Source organism: Peromyscus maniculatus, chromosome X (assembly GCF_049852395.1).
Source record: "Peromyscus maniculatus bairdii isolate BWxNUB_F1_BW_parent chromosome X, HU_Pman_BW_mat_3.1, whole genome shotgun sequence".
In the NCBI taxonomy this organism is placed as follows: Eukaryota; Metazoa; Chordata; class Mammalia; order Rodentia; family Cricetidae; genus Peromyscus; species Peromyscus maniculatus.
Genome location: NC_134875.1, coordinates 84,515,792 through 84,531,950, shown reverse-complemented (window position 1 = coordinate 84,531,950; position 16,159 = coordinate 84,515,792). Strand labels below are relative to the sequence as shown.

General features: G+C 48.0%; 2 protein-coding genes across 9 annotated transcripts in view; one reads left to right on the top strand and one right to left on the bottom strand.

The window, feature by feature from the left end:
• Med12 (mediator complex subunit 12) overlaps positions 1 to 16,159 on the top strand; it is a 33,063-nt gene that overhangs the window by 197 nt on the left and 16,707 nt on the right. For 5 of the 8 annotated variants that reach the window (XM_076561783.1, XM_076561786.1, XM_076561785.1 and 2 more), the window contains exons 1-14: positions 8,796 to 9,085; positions 9,602 to 9,706; positions 9,910 to 10,101; positions 10,237 to 10,396; positions 10,812 to 10,993; positions 11,154 to 11,264; positions 11,376 to 11,630; positions 12,258 to 12,404; positions 12,719 to 12,818; positions 12,930 to 13,066; positions 13,289 to 13,420; positions 14,227 to 14,353; positions 15,370 to 15,599; positions 15,978 to 16,058. In XM_076561783.1, coding sequence (XP_076417898.1) covers positions 8,987 to 9,085; positions 9,602 to 9,706; positions 9,910 to 10,101; positions 10,237 to 10,396; positions 10,812 to 10,993; positions 11,154 to 11,264; positions 11,376 to 11,630; positions 12,258 to 12,404; positions 12,719 to 12,818; positions 12,930 to 13,066; positions 13,289 to 13,420; positions 14,227 to 14,353; positions 15,370 to 15,599; positions 15,978 to 16,058 — 2,058 coding nt within the window. In that variant the 5' untranslated portion in view covers positions 8,796 to 8,986. Of the gene's footprint in view, positions 1 to 8,700; positions 9,086 to 9,269; positions 9,289 to 9,601; positions 9,707 to 9,909; positions 10,102 to 10,236; positions 10,397 to 10,811; positions 10,994 to 11,153; positions 11,265 to 11,375; positions 11,631 to 12,257; positions 12,405 to 12,718; positions 12,819 to 12,929; positions 13,067 to 13,288; positions 13,421 to 14,226; positions 14,354 to 15,369; positions 15,600 to 15,977; positions 16,059 to 16,159 lie in introns of those variants that run through there. The other 3 variants (XM_076561782.1, XM_076561784.1, XM_076561787.1) reach the window with 2 other exon arrangements.
• On the bottom strand, positions 61 to 3,766 carry Il2rg (interleukin 2 receptor subunit gamma). The gene is made up of 8 exons (XM_006981138.4): positions 3,603 to 3,766; positions 3,249 to 3,387; positions 2,848 to 3,029; positions 2,518 to 2,657; positions 1,902 to 2,064; positions 1,330 to 1,426; positions 1,069 to 1,138; positions 61 to 741 (listed from the first exon to the last, which is right to left on the bottom strand). The coding sequence occupies exons 1-8, from the start codon at positions 3,715 to 3,717 to the stop codon at positions 556 to 558; spliced, it is 1,092 nt and encodes a 363-aa protein (XP_006981200.1). The 5' UTR covers positions 3,718 to 3,766; the 3' UTR covers positions 61 to 555.

Here is a 16,159-nt window from a genome sequence, read left to right as displayed (position 1 = left end):
ATTCCTCCCAACTCCATGTGTTCCCCTGCTCCCCAGCCCCACAACAGACATTCTGGAGGATCATTGGTAGAAACTTTATTTCTCGTTGGTTGAGGAACAATGCAATGGTAGGTGGGAAAAGGGAGGGAGGAGCCTGTAAAAGAGAAGGACTGCGCTGGGCGTGGTGGTGCATACTGATAACCCAAACACTCTGGAGGCCGAGGTGGGCCGAGTGCCTGGGCTGGGGAGTTATAGGCCAACCTAGCCTAGTAGTGAGTTCCCAGCCACCCAGGGCTACAGGGTAAGACTGTCTCCAAAACCAGGGGAAGGTGCCAGACTTGGCGGAGGGGATGGGGCTTGTGCAGGGAAAAGGGACAAGAGGTATTTCTCAAGTAGAGCATATTGAATGGAGGAGCAGTTACATGGGGCAGGAAATGGAAAATTAGCCACGGGGGTCGGGGGGCTGGGGTGGGGGGGGCGTGCGATAGGCATTGGATCCAGATTGGCAAGATGACAGGGGGAGGTTAGCGTCACTTAGAGCTCTAGGACCCTGAGATTCCATCACGGGATTGAGGCTCAGGCTTCAGGCTTCAGAGAATAGCATGGAGGAGGCCAGTAGGGGCTCTGCAGACTGCAAGGAGAACCTCCAGGCCCCTCTCCTAGGGCCCCTCCTTTGGGAGGAATCTCACTGACGTGGCAGAACCGTTCACTGTAGTCTGGCTGTAGACTCTCAGTCAGCCCTTTAGACACACCACTCCAGGCCTAAAGACAAATATCTCCAGGTCAGAGGTCGGTTAGGGGCAGGAAGCAAAAGACCCAGGCTCGGGGCCAAAGGAACTCTCACAACGCTGCAACCATAGCGACTACAGAAGGGATACCCAGGCTCCAGAGCCCCTGATAACACCCTTTTCATCTGCGTCACACACTCTCCTTTGCTCCCTCTCTGCCTAGCCCACCCTCCATTTGGTCAGCCACATCCTGATGATGCAGGCCCCGCTCCTCCCTCCACTCTGCCCCCCTCACAGTCTGTCTTGCTAGCTGGCAGTTGGCAGTTGATAGACTGCAATATGCGCATGGCAGTGTTCTCACCGAAAAGTTCCCGTGGTATTCAGTAACCAGATCCTCCAGATTCTTGATGGTGGGAATTCGCGGCATTGCCCTGAGCCGAGAGAAAGAGAGGAGCAGCAGCATGAAATGAAAGCCCCTTTATTCCCCGTCATCCAACTGGCCAGCGTGGAACCTATAGCTTCCTCTCAACACCCTCATCATAGTTCTTTATGATCTACCTCTGGAGATCCTGAAATAACGCCGCCACCCCCACCTCTTTTTAAGGGCTTCCTGAAATCTCACCGTTCCAGCCAACAATACACAAAGATCAGGGTAATAATCAATCCCATGGAGCCAACGGGGATGAGCACAGCTTCCAGGGCAAACACGGAAGGATTCTCTGCAGCAAAGAAAAAGGAAAGGAAAATGAGCCTTGCATTTGTGGCACTCATAAGACATGGATGCCAGGCACCATGCCAAACACACTCCTTATGCTTACTTTCCACACAGCTCCTGAGAGGGAGGAACAATGTTTATCTACATTTTACAGATGAATAAAACCAAATCAAAGAGGGCAGCCCAGATCCAAGGTCATCTCCACTATGCAGACGCTATGGAATGCTGTAGAGGCCTCCTACACATTCCATATTACCCTTGAGCACCCTTTGGCTTCTTTGGGGATCCACTCTCTTATTCTGGCTGCAGCCCTTCTCATCCCCACATAGCAAACCCTGCTTCCTAGTGATTGACTCTGAACAGTGGGTGGAGGTAGAGGCTTGGGGATAGAGCGATAAAGCACACAATAGCGGCAGTGTGTTACAAAGGTTGTGGAGTTGAGTTCATGATTGAGGGGTCATGTATTCGGGCCACTTTACCCTTTGCAGTATGGCTCCCCCAGTGAATGGGTCGGCTCCATTGACTCCAGTGCTGAGCACTTCCACAGAGTGGGTTAAAGCGGCTCCGAACCCGGAAGGTGTACAGTTTCTGCCCATCCACGCTGGGCAGGGAGAATCGAGGGTTCTGATCCACTATTTGTTCCTGGGGAGAAGAAGGGTGAGGGAAAGATGGTTATAGATAAAGGAAGAGAAAATGGAAACATTCTTGCCTATACCTCAATGTCATCTTCTGATTCTTCCGACTTCTGGTTCTTCCCGGGAAAACAAACCAAGAAACTGGTTCTGGTTCCTCCCAGTTCTACTTCGTTCCTTTCCTGACTACTCGCAACTCCCTTCTCTAACTTGACTCAGAAGTGGATCTCCCCTCCAGATCCACTCACTGTCTCCCTTCATGTCTGCATCAGGAAGAGGATGGGTAGGAAAGCCAGCGTGAACGCTTACTGGTGACGATAGAAAAAGAAATGCAAGTATGGACGGAGCACCTGGGAGGCAGAGAACTGGGGCTTGCTATTAGGTCCTTCTCTCTGGCTAGTTGACTCCTTTCTCCTCTCTTTCTTGGCCTTAGCTACCGCATCTGCACCCCCAAGGCACTCACCGTCCAGCTTGGGTCTCGGTCGCTCCGGTACTGCACCAAGTGTTGTAAGCAGTGTTCTTTGTATCTGCTCTGCCAGCTCAGCTCTAGCTGGGATTCACTCAGGTTGTAAAGTGTTAGATTCTCCGGAGCCCATGGGATCACTGGAGATATGTGTGCGTGTGGTCATTGCCCTGGCCTAGACAAGTCAGGATCTTGGAGGTAATTCCCCTCATCCCTCCTCCCTTCCCCATCCCAAACCTTCTGCCCATGGCCAACAATGAGGAAAGAAAACTCTTGAAAGTCCAATGCCCTTAAGCTCCCTGGCCTTTTGGTCATTTCTTTCCTAATTACCAAGATTCTGCAGGTTTAGCTTCTGTTCAGCCTGCCTCTGGGGTCTCCGAGGGTCCTGGAGCTGGACGACAAATGTCTGGTAGAGCTGGATCTCCTCTTTTTGTACCTGACAGCCAGAAGTAATCGCTCCTGAGAACAGATAGTGGCCACACTCCCGGAATTGATTATCAGATCTTTGGTACCTAGAGGAGGGTTACAAGGAAGAAGAATGATGGGGCAAACATGGGTACTATATGTCCCTAGACTAGCCTCGTGTCGTCTGAACTGACCACTTATCCCATGAGACACTAGTAGGGTGCTCGAGAAGCTGGCTACCCTCTTTTTTTTTTTTTCCAGTGTGGCCTCTCTCAGCTGGTCTACTTTCTTTTCTTGCCTGTACTACCCACTCTTCCTTCTCATACCTATAGTGCAGAGTCAGGTTGGTCGGCTGGGGCTCAGAACTGCTATTCCAAGTACAATTCATATACTCGACATTGAACACAAAGCATTGGACCTCTGGGAGGGGCCGAGTAGGAACACTGATGTGTCCAAGGAAGAAATCTGAGTTTGGGAACAAAATGAGGTAGTGGAATGGGAGACAAGAAATCTCGGTCAGAAGAAGCAGTGGTGGGACAGAGCCCTTTCCCGTGTCCTCCCCACTCTCCTCTGGAGAGTCATTACCATGGCCACTATCAGGCTCCAGATTCCTTCTATACAGCCCTTTCCCCTGTAGCCTTTTTCCTCTCAACAACCCCCTCGGGTCCTAGGTTTCCTACCGGCTTTGGTGTCTTCATTCTCACTGGGCATGAGGACCTTGGGGCTGCACCCTACCCCTAGCAGGAGCAGCTGAAGGAGTAAGAAGGCTCTAGAAGGCAAGAATGGATTCAACATGGCGCTTGCTCTTCTCCCTCTGGGTGTAGTCTGTGTCAGACCTCTGAACTACTCTCCCACAACCCCTCCCCACGCATACATTTCCTTTTGTCGTAGCTTCCGGTGGAAAGAACCTTAGAAACCACGGCTGCTGAGGGGGTTGGTAAATAGGTTCAGTGACACGGGCTAAGTCCTCTGGGAGATTGGGTTCTGCTGTAAGGTGATGTCAGGTCGAGATTAATCCTTGAACAACATCGGCCTCACAGAGTCAAGAATCGTCAGGCCCCCTTTGGTCCAGGAAGGAGCTGCTCAACACCCACCCTCACTACACATCATCATTCCCCATCACCTTCTCTCCCAAGTTATCCTTCTAGAGTAGAAGGTCTGAACACCCCCAGCCTGGGTTATGATCCTTCCTTGACTAAGTCACCCCTAAACCTCTATCAAAGCTCTGCAGTCTGGGAAGGGTGGAAAATACTGACTTGATTCCCGTGGGCACATATATAGCTAGCTGTCTTTCCTCGGACCTACCTGAGCTACAATAGCCACCTCTAGCTGCTGCCTCAACTTGGTCCCTATTGACACTGGTGAGAGCTGGCTTCTAAAACGGGAGAACAGCAGTGCTAGCTTCAGGCTCCCCCAGCTCCCTGCAAATCTGCTTCTCTTCCTGCCTTCCTTGTCCTGGTTAATAGTATCATCACCTGCCAGACTTGAAACCTCAGGATCCTCTTCATGTCCCCCTTCTCTCTCATGCTGAGAATCCAATCAGCCCTGTTTCTGTGATATTTCTCCCAGCAGCTTCCTCTTTTCTGTTACCACAGCCACCGTGCTAAATCAGCCTCTCATTACCTCTAGTCATGATTATTCCTGTAACCCACAAACTGGTCCCCTTTCTAAAAGGGCCTCTGCTCTCCAGTCCATTCTTCATTCTGTGGCTGGATTTACCTTCCCTCAAAGCACAGGGTTGATTAGAGAAGCCATTTACTGAAATTGTTTATCCAGCCAACATTTATTGAGTCTTTAATATGTGCTAGGTACAGTGTTTATGTTCTGAGAACATAAGACAAATAAGATGTCATCATTTTAGAAGCTCACAGATAAGTGGGGAACATATAAATAATACAATATTCTCTAATGAGTTCTACAGCGTAGATGTGGAGATTCTCCAAAACAGAGTTGTACAAAGGTAGGAACCAGCCAGCTGCTCTTTTCCTGAGCCTGATTTGCCACTCCACTCCATTTTCTCTCTGGTAAAATTACACTCATTTTTTCAGATTCTGCTTTAAAAGCATCTCTTCAGTAAAGTGCCCTTGAACTATCCTCTTTCCATCTTGGTCAATTTAGTTACTTCCTCTTTCTGGGAGAGGTGGTAGTGGTGATGTTGAGACAGGGGCTCATGAACTCTGGCTGACCCCAAACTTGGTATGCTGTGAGGCTGCCCTTAGCTCCTGATCCCTCTGTCTCCACCTCCTAAAATACCCAAATTACAAAGAAACGAGCAGCATGCTTGGCTTGCAAACCTTACCTTCACTATACCTTCTAAAACCCTTTTTGCCAAAGAAAACCACAAATGCTGAGTGCACATATCTTTTTGGAGGCCACCATTTGGCCTACTACAGAAGGGGTTATTCACCTTTAAAGTCCTCAAATGTTATCCATAGCCTTTAGGATTAAGATTCCATTAACCTATGCTAGCCACATCGGATACATGTTTGACTGATTTAGCCACTGCCTAACTTAGAGAAGGATCCCATCTTAGAATGGGCAAGATCAAGAATTCTAACACCACCAAACCTGAATTGCCAGGGGCATCAATGTGAAGCAATAAGAACTCTCATTCAGGGCTGGTGGGAATGGAAGACTCTAGGTTAATTCCCCCTTTGTGGTCTTGTTTTATTTTTTTTTTAAGATAGGGTTTCTCTGTGTAGCCCTGACTGTCCTGGAACTTGCTTTGTAGACTAGGGTGGCCTCGAACTCAGAAATCTGCCTGCCTCTGCCTCATGAGTGCTGGGATTAAAGGCATGTGCCGCCATGCCTAGCTGCATTTTTTTTCTATTTTTCTCCCTTTTTTTTTTAAAAAAAAAAAGCTCTATGTACTTTGGATGTTAATTATGTACCAATGTAGAATATAAATTCATCAATTGTAACAAAATGTACCACTCTAGGGTGAGATGAGGCGAGGCAGAGGGAGTGAATTGGAGCAGTTTCAGGAACTAACTCTACCTTGCTGTGAACCTGAAATTGCTCCAATTTTTTTCAAACAAAGTCTCCAATTTACTGTGTAGCTGAAGATGATGTAGATCCCGATCTTTCACCTCCAGTCTCAAGGGTTGGGATTACAGGCATGTACCACTATACTCATCTGCTGTTTGTTTTTGAAGGCCTTCAGAGTTAAATCAAAAGTCACCACATCCAGTATATTTTTCTCTCCCCAATCAGATCATATTTTTTAAACTTTTTTTTTGAGACAGGGTTTCTCTGTGTAGCTTTGGAGCCTGTCCTGGAGCTCTCTCTGTAGACCAGGCTGGCCTCGAACTCACAGAGATCTGCCTGCCTCTGCCTCCCGAGTGCTGGGATTAAAGGTGTGTACCACCACTGCCCAGCTGTGTCTTTATATTTTAGAAAATAATCTTTTGTACTCAACTTGTATTTTTAAGGCCGGCCTTTGCAATTCTCCTCCTCCAGCGGCCCTACGCCTAAGGGTTCAGACTCGTGGACCATTATCAGTATTTCACTTACTACTTATTTTTGTCCACTTGTCTTTGTTACTTTCCTTGGAACAGTGTGAGATCAGTTTGCCTCTGTCCGCAGAGGGCTAGGACTACAGTCATTGCACCGCCATGACCAGATAGTTATTTATTTTGTGTACATGTGTGTATATGTGTATGGGCAAGAAAGTTCCTTCCACCATATGGATTCTGGGGCTTGAACTCAGGCTATGAGACTTGGTGGCAAGTACCTTTTCTTGATGAGCCATTTTGCTGGGCCTGATTTTGGTACTTTTATTATGGCACTTTAGCTGTCTTTTCTCTAAAAAAAAAAAAAAAAGTATCATAATAGACAGACTATCAGCTGTATAATATTGGGCAAGCAAATTATCACTCTTTGAAAATCAGCTTCCTTGAGCCAGGTGTGATGGCACACACCTTTAATCCCAGCGCTAGAGAGGCAAAGGCAGGAAGATCTCTGTGACTATGTGGTCTACAGAGCAAGCTCTAGGACAGCCAGAACTACATAGAGAGACCCTGTCTCAAATAAAGAAAGAAAATCAGCTTCCTCATCCAGAAAATAGAGACACTAACAGTGCCTAAATCATGGGGAGTGTGGATTAAAGGAGATAATGTCTAAAGCATGTGATACAGTAGGTGCCTCTCACTACAGCAATGGTTCTTCTTAAAATGTATTTTTAATTTAAAAAAGATTAATTGTGCTGGGTGGTGGTGCACACCTTTAATCCTAGCACTTGGGAGACAGAGGCAGGCGGATCTCTGTGAGTTCGAGGCCAGCCTGGTCTACAAAGCAAGTTTCAGGACAGCCAGGACTGTTACACAGAGAAACCCTGTCTTGAAAAACCAAAAAATAAATAAGTAAAAAAAAATTAAAATAAATAAATAAAGAGTAATTGCTGGGCAGTGGTGGCACACACCCAGCACTCAGGAGGCAGAGGCAGGCAGACCTGTGAGTTCCAGGCTAGCCTGGTCTACAGAGTGAGTTTCAGGACAGCCAGGGCAATACAAAGAAACTGTGTTTTGCCTTGAAGCTTTAGGAGGCAGGTGGCTCTCTGAGCTTTCTGTGAGTTCTAGGTCAGCTTGGGCTATTTAGAGAGTCCCAGGCCACCTGTGCCTACAATGGGATGACTCTGTCTCCAAAAGGACGGGGGGGGGGGGGTCCTCACTATGTAGTTTGGGCTGGAAATGAGTCTATTGAGTTGTGGGAATTATAGGTGTGCAACACACACACACACACACACACACACACAGCTTCGATGGTTTCCCCTACACCCTTTGGTCTTTTTGAGACAGGGTGTCACTATGTTGCTCTGGGTGACCTGCTTACCTCACCACATCTGTCTCTTTGTTGGCATTTTTTGTTTGTTTGTTTGGTTTGGACTTTGGTTTTTGAGACAGGGTCTCTCTATGTAGCCCTGGCTGTCCTGGAGCTCACTGTGTAGACAAGCCTGGCCTTGAACTCACAGAGATTCTCTTGCTTCTGCCTCCCAAGTGCTGGGATTAAAGGTGTTTGCCACCAACCTGGCTTTTGTTTTGTTTTTTTTTTGACACAGAGTCACAGTGCGTACGTATACTTGGCTGCCCTGGAAGTCACTATGTATTTCAGGCTGGCCTCAAACTCACAGAGATCCGTTTTCTTCTGCTGGGACTAAAGGTGTGCACCACCAAGCCTAAGTAAAGGTTAATAACAGCAACAACAACAAGATTAGAAAGTTTGGGTGCAGAGGGGCTGTAACTGCCTGGAGAGATTTATACAGGTGCTTTCTTTTTTATAAGACAGGACCACTTGTATTTCAGCCCATAGGTGCTTTCTTTCTTTTTTTTTTCTTTTTTTGTTTTTTGTTGCTGTTGTTGTTTTTTGTTTTTGGAGACAGGTTTTCTCTGTGTAGCTTTGTGCCTTTCCTGGATCTCGCTCTGTAGAGCAGGCTGGCCTCGAACTCACAAAGATCCGCCTGCTTCTGCCTCCCGGGCTATAGGTGCTTTCTTAAACAATAGTAGTCTCTAATCTTTACAACTGCCTTTTAAAGGAAGTATTAGGATACCCCTTATCCAGATGCAGGAACTAAAAAACTCAGTACTTAGTAAAAGATGCAGTTATTAACCAAAGTAAACATTCCTGAGCACTTATTTTAGGCCAAGAACTGAGAGAGGCGACGGGAACCCAGTTCCAGCTAGAACTCAGTCGCGCGGCAGTCTCCCTCCATCTCAGGTCTGCGCCTGCAGCACAGGCCATGCGGGTGGATTTTTAGTAGGTGAAATTGACTTTCCCTCCTAGGGCCCAAAGCTCCCGGGCCGTGGGGCTCCGCCCCGCGCTGGCGAGGCCCCACCCCTTCTGCAGTCAGTATTGTCCGACGGTACCCAGCGTCCCTCGGCAGTTTCCGGCAGTAATCGAGAGTTTCTAACGTGCCCCGCCTCCGCCACCCCCCTTCTCTCGGCCTAAGTCCTCTCAACCGCCGCCCGGCTGGCTGTCCCCGCGTTCCCTCCCGTCCTCGGCCCTCCGCCCCTTCCCTCCCCACCTCGCCTGGCCCTGCAGGCGCCTCCGGCGGTACGGGCTGGGCAAGATGGCGGCTTTCGGGATCTTGAGCTACGAGCACCGACCCCTGAAGCGGCTACGGCTGGGGCCTCCCGATGTGTACCCTCAAGATCCCAAACAGAAGGAGGTGCGTTCACAAATCCCGGTTCCCGCGGGGTCCGGGCAGGTGATTAGTATTGGAGGAGACAGTTGAGGGAAGGGGGGGCGGGGCGATTAGGTGAGAGCAAAAGTCCCAAAAGGGTGAAGAGTAGAGTGGACCGGTGCCGGAGAGTAGGGTTTGCCGGCAGTTCCGGTTGATGAGCAGGCAATGGCTCATGAGCCACGCCAGAGGTGCCCCCCTCCGCACTCACGCGGGCGCTCACACACAAACCTCAGAAAGTTGTTAGGGCCAGCTTGGTGAGGTGCCTGCAAGGGAAGAGTGATGTTGAGGTCGCTCTGAGGAATGTGGGAATCTCATTGACTGTGGGGGTGAGGGTGGGGTCCAAAGGAACATAAGGGCTGGGCTTTAAATAACAACCTCTTTTACTCGGAATCCTCCTCCTCCTCCTCCCGTTCTCCCTTGTTACCTTGCTTTTTAACCTTTCTAACCACCTCTTCTACGAGGCGAATGGGGGGGAGCTAAAAGGCTGTTTTTCTGCCTCAGGATGAACTGACGGCTTTGAATGTAAAACAAGGTTTCAATAACCAGCCTGCTGTCTCTGGGGATGAACATGGCAGTGCCAAGAACGTCAACTTCAATCCTGCCAAGGTGAGACAACCCTGCCAGGCTGAAGGAAAAGGCTGGAAGAATCTGAGAAGGAGCAAAGGCTCTGGGGTTGGGAAAACTTAAAAGGGAGAACCTAAATGGCAGAGTTCATAACCCAGTGCTACCACGTTGGCGTTTTCACATTAAAGCAGGACCACCTGTCTCCCACTTCTTACTACCCCTGAGGTATACTTTTCTGCCTTTAGATCAGCTCCAACTTCAGCAGCATTATTGCAGAGAAGTTACGCTGTAATACTCTCTCTGACACTGGTCGCAGAAAGTCCCTAATGAACCAGAAGGACAACTTCTGGCTGGTGACAGCACGTTCTCAGAGTGCCATTAATACCTGGTTCACTGACCTGGCTGGCACCAAACCACTCACACACCTAGCCAAAAAGGTGAGGTACTGTTTCCTGTTCTTAAGGTCAAGGTGGGGAATGTGTCGGGTAGCTACCTATATCCTGAGATTAAGCTACATGGGGTCAGCTCCTGGGGTAATAGAGACCTTGCTGTTTGTGATGATGTCTGTCCAGGTCCCCATTTTCAGTAAGAAGGAGGAAGTGTTTGGGTACTTAGCCAAATACACAGTGCCTGTGATGCGGGCTGCTTGGCTCATTAAGATGACCTGCGCCTACTATGCAGCAATGTCTGAGACTAAGGTTAAGAAGAAAAATACTGCCGACCCCTTCACCGGTAAGTAACTGCACACCTGGTGTACCACACCTTGATAGAGCCTTGGGGAAATTCTTCTTCCTAATCTGTGTTCCTTGCTTCTGCCTGAATTTTGCACTCACTCAATTGGTAAGAATGGAGTCATCTGCTTATCTGCTGTGTTCAGGTACTGGGCTGTAAAGATGACCAACATATAATCTCTGCTCTTTGGAACTTAGTGGAGATGCGAAGGCATATGTAGTGTAATTAAATTTAGAAAATGGTAAATGCCAAAAGAGTAGACAGAAGATTCTTTGGGACTTCAGTGGACATAATGATTACTTGCTTTAAGGAGGTGGCGCTCAGAACTGTGGTGATTGTGGGTGGAGGTAGGAGATACAAAGTATTTGAAGCCTAAGAATAGTGCTAAATAGCTCCCTTTCCATATTTTCTTTAGAATGGACTCAGATCATCACAAAGTACTTATGGGAACAGCTACAGAAGATGGCTGAATACTATCGGCCAGGGCCTGCAGGAAGTGGAGGCTGTGGTTCTGCTATAGGACCCTTGCCCCATGATGTAGAGGTGGCAATCAGGCAGTGGGACTACAATGAGAAGCTCGCCATGTTCATGTTTCAGGTAGGAGCAAGGGCATGTTGTCCGTGGCATTGAGTTACACCCTATCCTGTGCTGTCGGTATAGAATGGAATTTGCCTGTTACCTTGCCCCTGCTGCGGCTCTTTTCATCCATCCATTTACTTTATCTGCCTTACCTCTAATAGTTCCCTGCTATCCATAGGATGGAATGCTGGACAGACACGAGTTCCTGACTTGGGTGCTTGAGTGTTTTGAGAAAATACGCCCTGGAGAGGATGAATTGCTTAAATTGCTGCTTCCTCTACTGCTTCGAGTAAGACCTAGACCCAGGGAGGGGGTGTTTGAGGGGAATTGAGGAAGAATTAGACATCGGGGCAGCGTCTCTTGGAGAAAACTAGGGGCTCTGTTGGTCATGTCTTCGCAGTACTCAGGGGAGTTTGTTCAGTCTGCCTATCTGTCCCGCCGCCTTGCCTACTTCTGTACCCGAAGACTGGCTCTACAGCTGGATGGCGTGAGCAGCCACTCATCTCATGTTATATCTGCTCAGTCAACAAGCTCTCTGCCCACTACCCCTGCGCCTCAACCCCCAACTAGCAGTACACCCTCGACTCCCTTTAGTGACCTGCTTATGTGCCCTCAGCACCGGCCCCTGGTTTTTGGCCTCAGCTGTATCCTTCAGGTAGGTACTGCAGGGCCCAAGAAAATGTAAAGAACTGACTGCTCATCCTGGAGAATGGGGGTGAGTCCAACTCAGAGGTGGGAGCAGGCACTGAGTACCTGCTCAGGAGTTAATGTTTCTCTGGAATAGGATGTTCCCTTTTAGAGGGTTTGGACATTCTCCCCCAGACTAAGTAGGCCCAAGGCTTCTTAGGAAAGTACCTGAGAATCTGGGTCATCGTCCCAGAACTTGGAAAGAAGAGACAGGATGATTGTAAGTTTAAAGTTAGCTTGAGCCGGGCGGTGGTGGCGCACGCCTTTAATCCCAGCACTCGGGAGGCAGAGGCAGGCGGATCTTTGTGAGTTCGAGGCCAGCCTGGGCTACCAAGTGAGTTCCAGGAAAGGCGCAAAGCTACACAGAGAAACCCTGTCTCGAAAAACCAAAAAAAAAAAAAAAAAAAAAAAAAAAAGTTAGCTTGAGCTGTATAGCCAAATGAAACCTTGTCAGACAATACTATAAAAATAATAGGAAGATGAGGAGGGGGATTAGAAACAATACTTGTCCCAGAGACTCCGTCATAGTCAACCGAATTCACATGGAAGGGAGGCGGCCATGACGATCGGGTTTGATTTCTCTGTTTGCCGGCAGACCATCCTCCTGTGTTGTCCTAGTGCTCTGGTCTGGCACTACTCATTGACTGACAGCCGAATCAAGACTGGCTCTCCACTCGACCACCTGCCTATTGCTCCTTCCAACTTGCCCATGCCAGAGGGTAACAGTGCCTTCACTCAGCAGGTAAGTTTAGAAACTACCTTGGTACTTCAAAGTGGAGATGTGATACTAAATTATTTTTCCAGCAACAGTGATTTGAAGTCTGCTACTGTTTTATGTTTTTGTTTTGTTTTTGAGACAGACTCTTGCTAAGTAGCCTTCGATGACCTGAAAGTTGACCAGGCAGGCCTCAAACTCAAACTTCGGCCTCTGCCTCCCAAGTGCTAGATTACAGGCAGGCATATACTACCATGCCCAGCTTTTGGCTATTCTTCTTTTAGCATTTTATGTATCGGGGCGTTTCCTTAAAGGTTTTTTAAAAAAAAAAAAAATTGCAGGTCCGTGCAAAATTGCGAGAGATTGAACAGCAGATCAAGGAGCGAGGACAAGCAGTTGAGGTTCGCTGGTCTTTTGATAAGTGCCAGGAAGCTACTGCAGGTGGGTGTCAGAGGGCAGACGCTAAGAAAGGATGGGTGATGGGTTCGTAGATATGTGAGACTCTGAATGCATTGAAGCTCTAGTTACGTCCCCTTTACTGTTTATCCTCAGGTTTTACCATTGGACGGGTGCTCCATACTTTAGAAGTGCTGGACAGCCATAGTTTTGAGCGCTCTGACTTTAGTAATTCTCTTGACTCCCTTTGTAATCGAATCTTTGGATTGGGGCCTAGTAAGGATGGTCATGAGGTGAGTAAGAAGAGAAACAGAAAGAGCAAACACATTGCAGGAGAAACGGTCTAAGGGTAAGGTTAATAACTCACTGAAAGCCGGAGATTCCTGAAGTGCTGATCTTCCTGGATCCTGGGCCCAGGATGTTTTTAGGTGGGGTCTATTCTTGAAGAAAGAGGAGCTCAGTTCTTTTGTCTCCAGTCTTCCCTTACTTATCCTCATTAAATCCTTTGGTTACAGATTTCTTCAGATGATGATGCTGTGGTATCATTATTATGTGAATGGGCTGTTAGCTGCAAGCGTTCTGGTCGGCATCGTGCTATGGTAGTAGCCAAGCTCCTGGAGAAGAGACAAGCGGAAATTGAGGCTGAGGTTAGAGGCTAAGAAAAGGGAGTGAGCTGCCCAATGGAAAGAATCTAACTGGGTTTGGACATATTGGAGTGAGTGAGTGAGGTAGTAGTGGGATTGGGACTGGGCCTGAGGGATTGGAAAGAAACCACAGAGAGCTCTTGTCTTGACGCATACCTGTAACTCCAGCACTTGAAAGGCATATACGGGAGGATTATGATTACAAAGCCAACCAGGACTAGCCAGAGAGACTGTCTCAAAAGTTAAAAAAAAAAAAGCTGAACATGGTAGTGCATACCTTTAATCCTAGCACCCAGGAGCCTGAGGAATGCAGATCTCTGAGTTTGAGGCCAGCCTAGTCTACCTTTTGCATTGTAGAACAGCTATGACCACGTAGAGAGGTTCTGTCTCAAAAAAAGCTTTTAAAAAATGCTGGGCATGGTGATACATGACTTTAATCCAGCACTCCATTGGAAGGCGGAGGCAAAAGTGGACCGATCTCTATATGAGTTTGAGACTAGCCTGGTCTACATAGTGACTTCCAGACCATCCAGAGCTGCATAGTGAGACCTTGCCTCACAAAACCAAATAACCAAATAAGTAGAGAAAAGTGGTAGAGAACTTACCGGGAATGTTAAGGACAAAAGGCACAAATAGAAAGGAGCTGATGGATTAATAGGTTAAAGAAGAGATCAAGGCTGTAGTTGGGAGGTGGCAAAGGAAGTGAAACGCGTGGGATGGGGGCAAGACAGGTGACACTTCCAAGGTTACATATTGAAGAGGGAAGAAGCGGGGAAAGTCACTCCTCAGCTTGTTCTGTCTTCTTGCAGCGTTGTGGAGAATCGGAAGCAGCTGATGAGAAGGGGTCCATCGCCTCTGGTTCCCTTTCTGCTCCTAGTGCACCTATTTTCCAGGATGTCCTCCTGCAGTTTCTGGATACACAGGCTCCCATGCTGAGTATGGACGCCTATAATCTTCTAGTCATAAGTTACTTTGAAAACATAAAGACCTTCTGTTTGTCGGGGGTGGGGGGGTGGGTAGGTCGTGGCACACGCCTTTAATCCCAGCAGTCAGGAGGCAGAGGCAGGCGGATTTTTTGCGTTCGTGACCAGCCTGGAATACAAAGCAAGTTCTAGGACAGTCAGGGCTATTACACAGAGAAACCCTGTCTCGAAAAACAAACCAAAACAAAAGCCAGGCAGTGGTGGCACACGCCTTTAATCCCAGCACTCAGGAGACAGAGGCAGGTGGATCTCTGTGAGTTCGAGGCCAGCCTGGTCTATAGAACTAGTTCCAGGACAGCTAAGGCTGTTACACAGAGAAACCCTGTTTCAAAAAAACAAACAAAAAAGGACCTTCTGGTCTATATTTCTGTCTTGGGCTCTGTGCAGAATTAATTTTAGGTATAATTCTACTCCTTGATGGTCTCACAATTTTAATTGAGTAGAGAAATGCGCAGAATAAACACAAGAACTTTTGAGCAAAGCATTTTTACTGTATACACAGGAACAAGGATACTTGTTTGTTTTGAGGTGGTGATGGACAGCATCAAGTGGTGTAACCAATCATCCTTTTAAAAATATTTGTGTATGGGTATTTTTCCTACATGTATGTCTGTGCACCACATGCATGTCTGGTGCCCACAGAGGCCAGTGGAGGGCTTTGGATGCCCTGGAACTGGAGTTTCTAGACAATTGTGAGCTGCCACGTGGGTGCTGGGAATCAAATCCCAGACCCTCTGGAAGAACAGCCAATGAATGTTCTTAACTGCTGAGGCATTTTTTCCGGCCCCACCAACCATACTTTGTATCTCTAGGCAGTGTCTGGGTTTTTCTCTTGCTGTTTTTTCTGTTACTGCCTCAGGGATGTCTCGGTGTCTGCAGTATTCTAAGAGCACCATGACTGAGATGTGTCCCTATCTCTGTCCTGTCTGTGCTCTGCTTAACTTCTCTTTCCTCGTTCCCTTTTTCTAGCTGATCCCCGAAGTGAGAGTGAGCGAGTGGAATTCTTTAACTTAGTATTGCTGTTCTGTGAACTGATCCGACACGATGTTTTCTCCCATAATATGTACACTTGCACTCTCATCTCTCGGGGGGATCTTGCATTTGGAGCCCCTGGTCCTCGGCCTCCCTCCCCCTTTGATGATCCTGCAGATGACCCAGAGCGCAAGGAGGCTGAAGGCAGCAGCAGTAGCAAGCTAGAGGTGTGTGTCCTTTTCGCTGTACTTAATTACTTTTGACACTCCCATTTTCACTTCTGGAAGTGAAGTGAGCTTCTGGAAGCCTCTGAACATCTCTTTTTACCCAAAATGGTATTTTCTCAGCATTTCGTGGTTTATAGAATAGTCCTGTGTCAGCTTTCACTTGGTCTGCACAAAAGGTCTGTGAGGTACTCCTGCCTTCCATTTAAAGCTGATGGAAACTGAGGCTTTACTTTCTGGTTAAGTAACTGACACAAGGTTTGAATCCAGAACTTGGGCTTTCCTCATGCCTCCTTGATCCATTTCTCAGTGAACTTTCCTGGACATCGTCAAAGCAAGCCCTGGGACTAAGGCAACTCTTGCTTTGTTGTGTGCCTGCAGGATCCAGGGCTCTCTGAATCTATGGACATCGACCCTAGTTCCAGTGTGCTCTTTGAAGACATGGAGAAACCCGATTTCTCAGTAAGAGCGTGGACGAATGCAGCCCCTCGGGTCTCCCTTATGCCTCCTTCTGGAACTTCTTTATGCCTCTTGCCCCTCCTGAATGTTCTGCCTCTCACCCT

What these genes read in the sequence shown, in the direction of transcription:
- Il2rg (XM_006981138.4), bottom strand. Translation starts at nt 3,717, where the DNA reads ATGTTGAATCCATTCTTGCCTTCTAGAGCCTTCTTACTCCTTCAGCTG. An exon ending in AACCTGACTCTGCACTATAG is followed by an intron (nt 3,030 to 3,248) that starts GTATGAGAAGGA and finishes ACCCTCCTCTAG; the next exon opens with GTACCAAAGATCTGATAATC. An exon ending in GCTAAACCTGCAGAATCTTG is followed by an intron (nt 2,658 to 2,847) that starts GTAATTAGGAAA and finishes ACATATCTCCAG; the next exon opens with TGATCCCATGGGCTCCGGAG.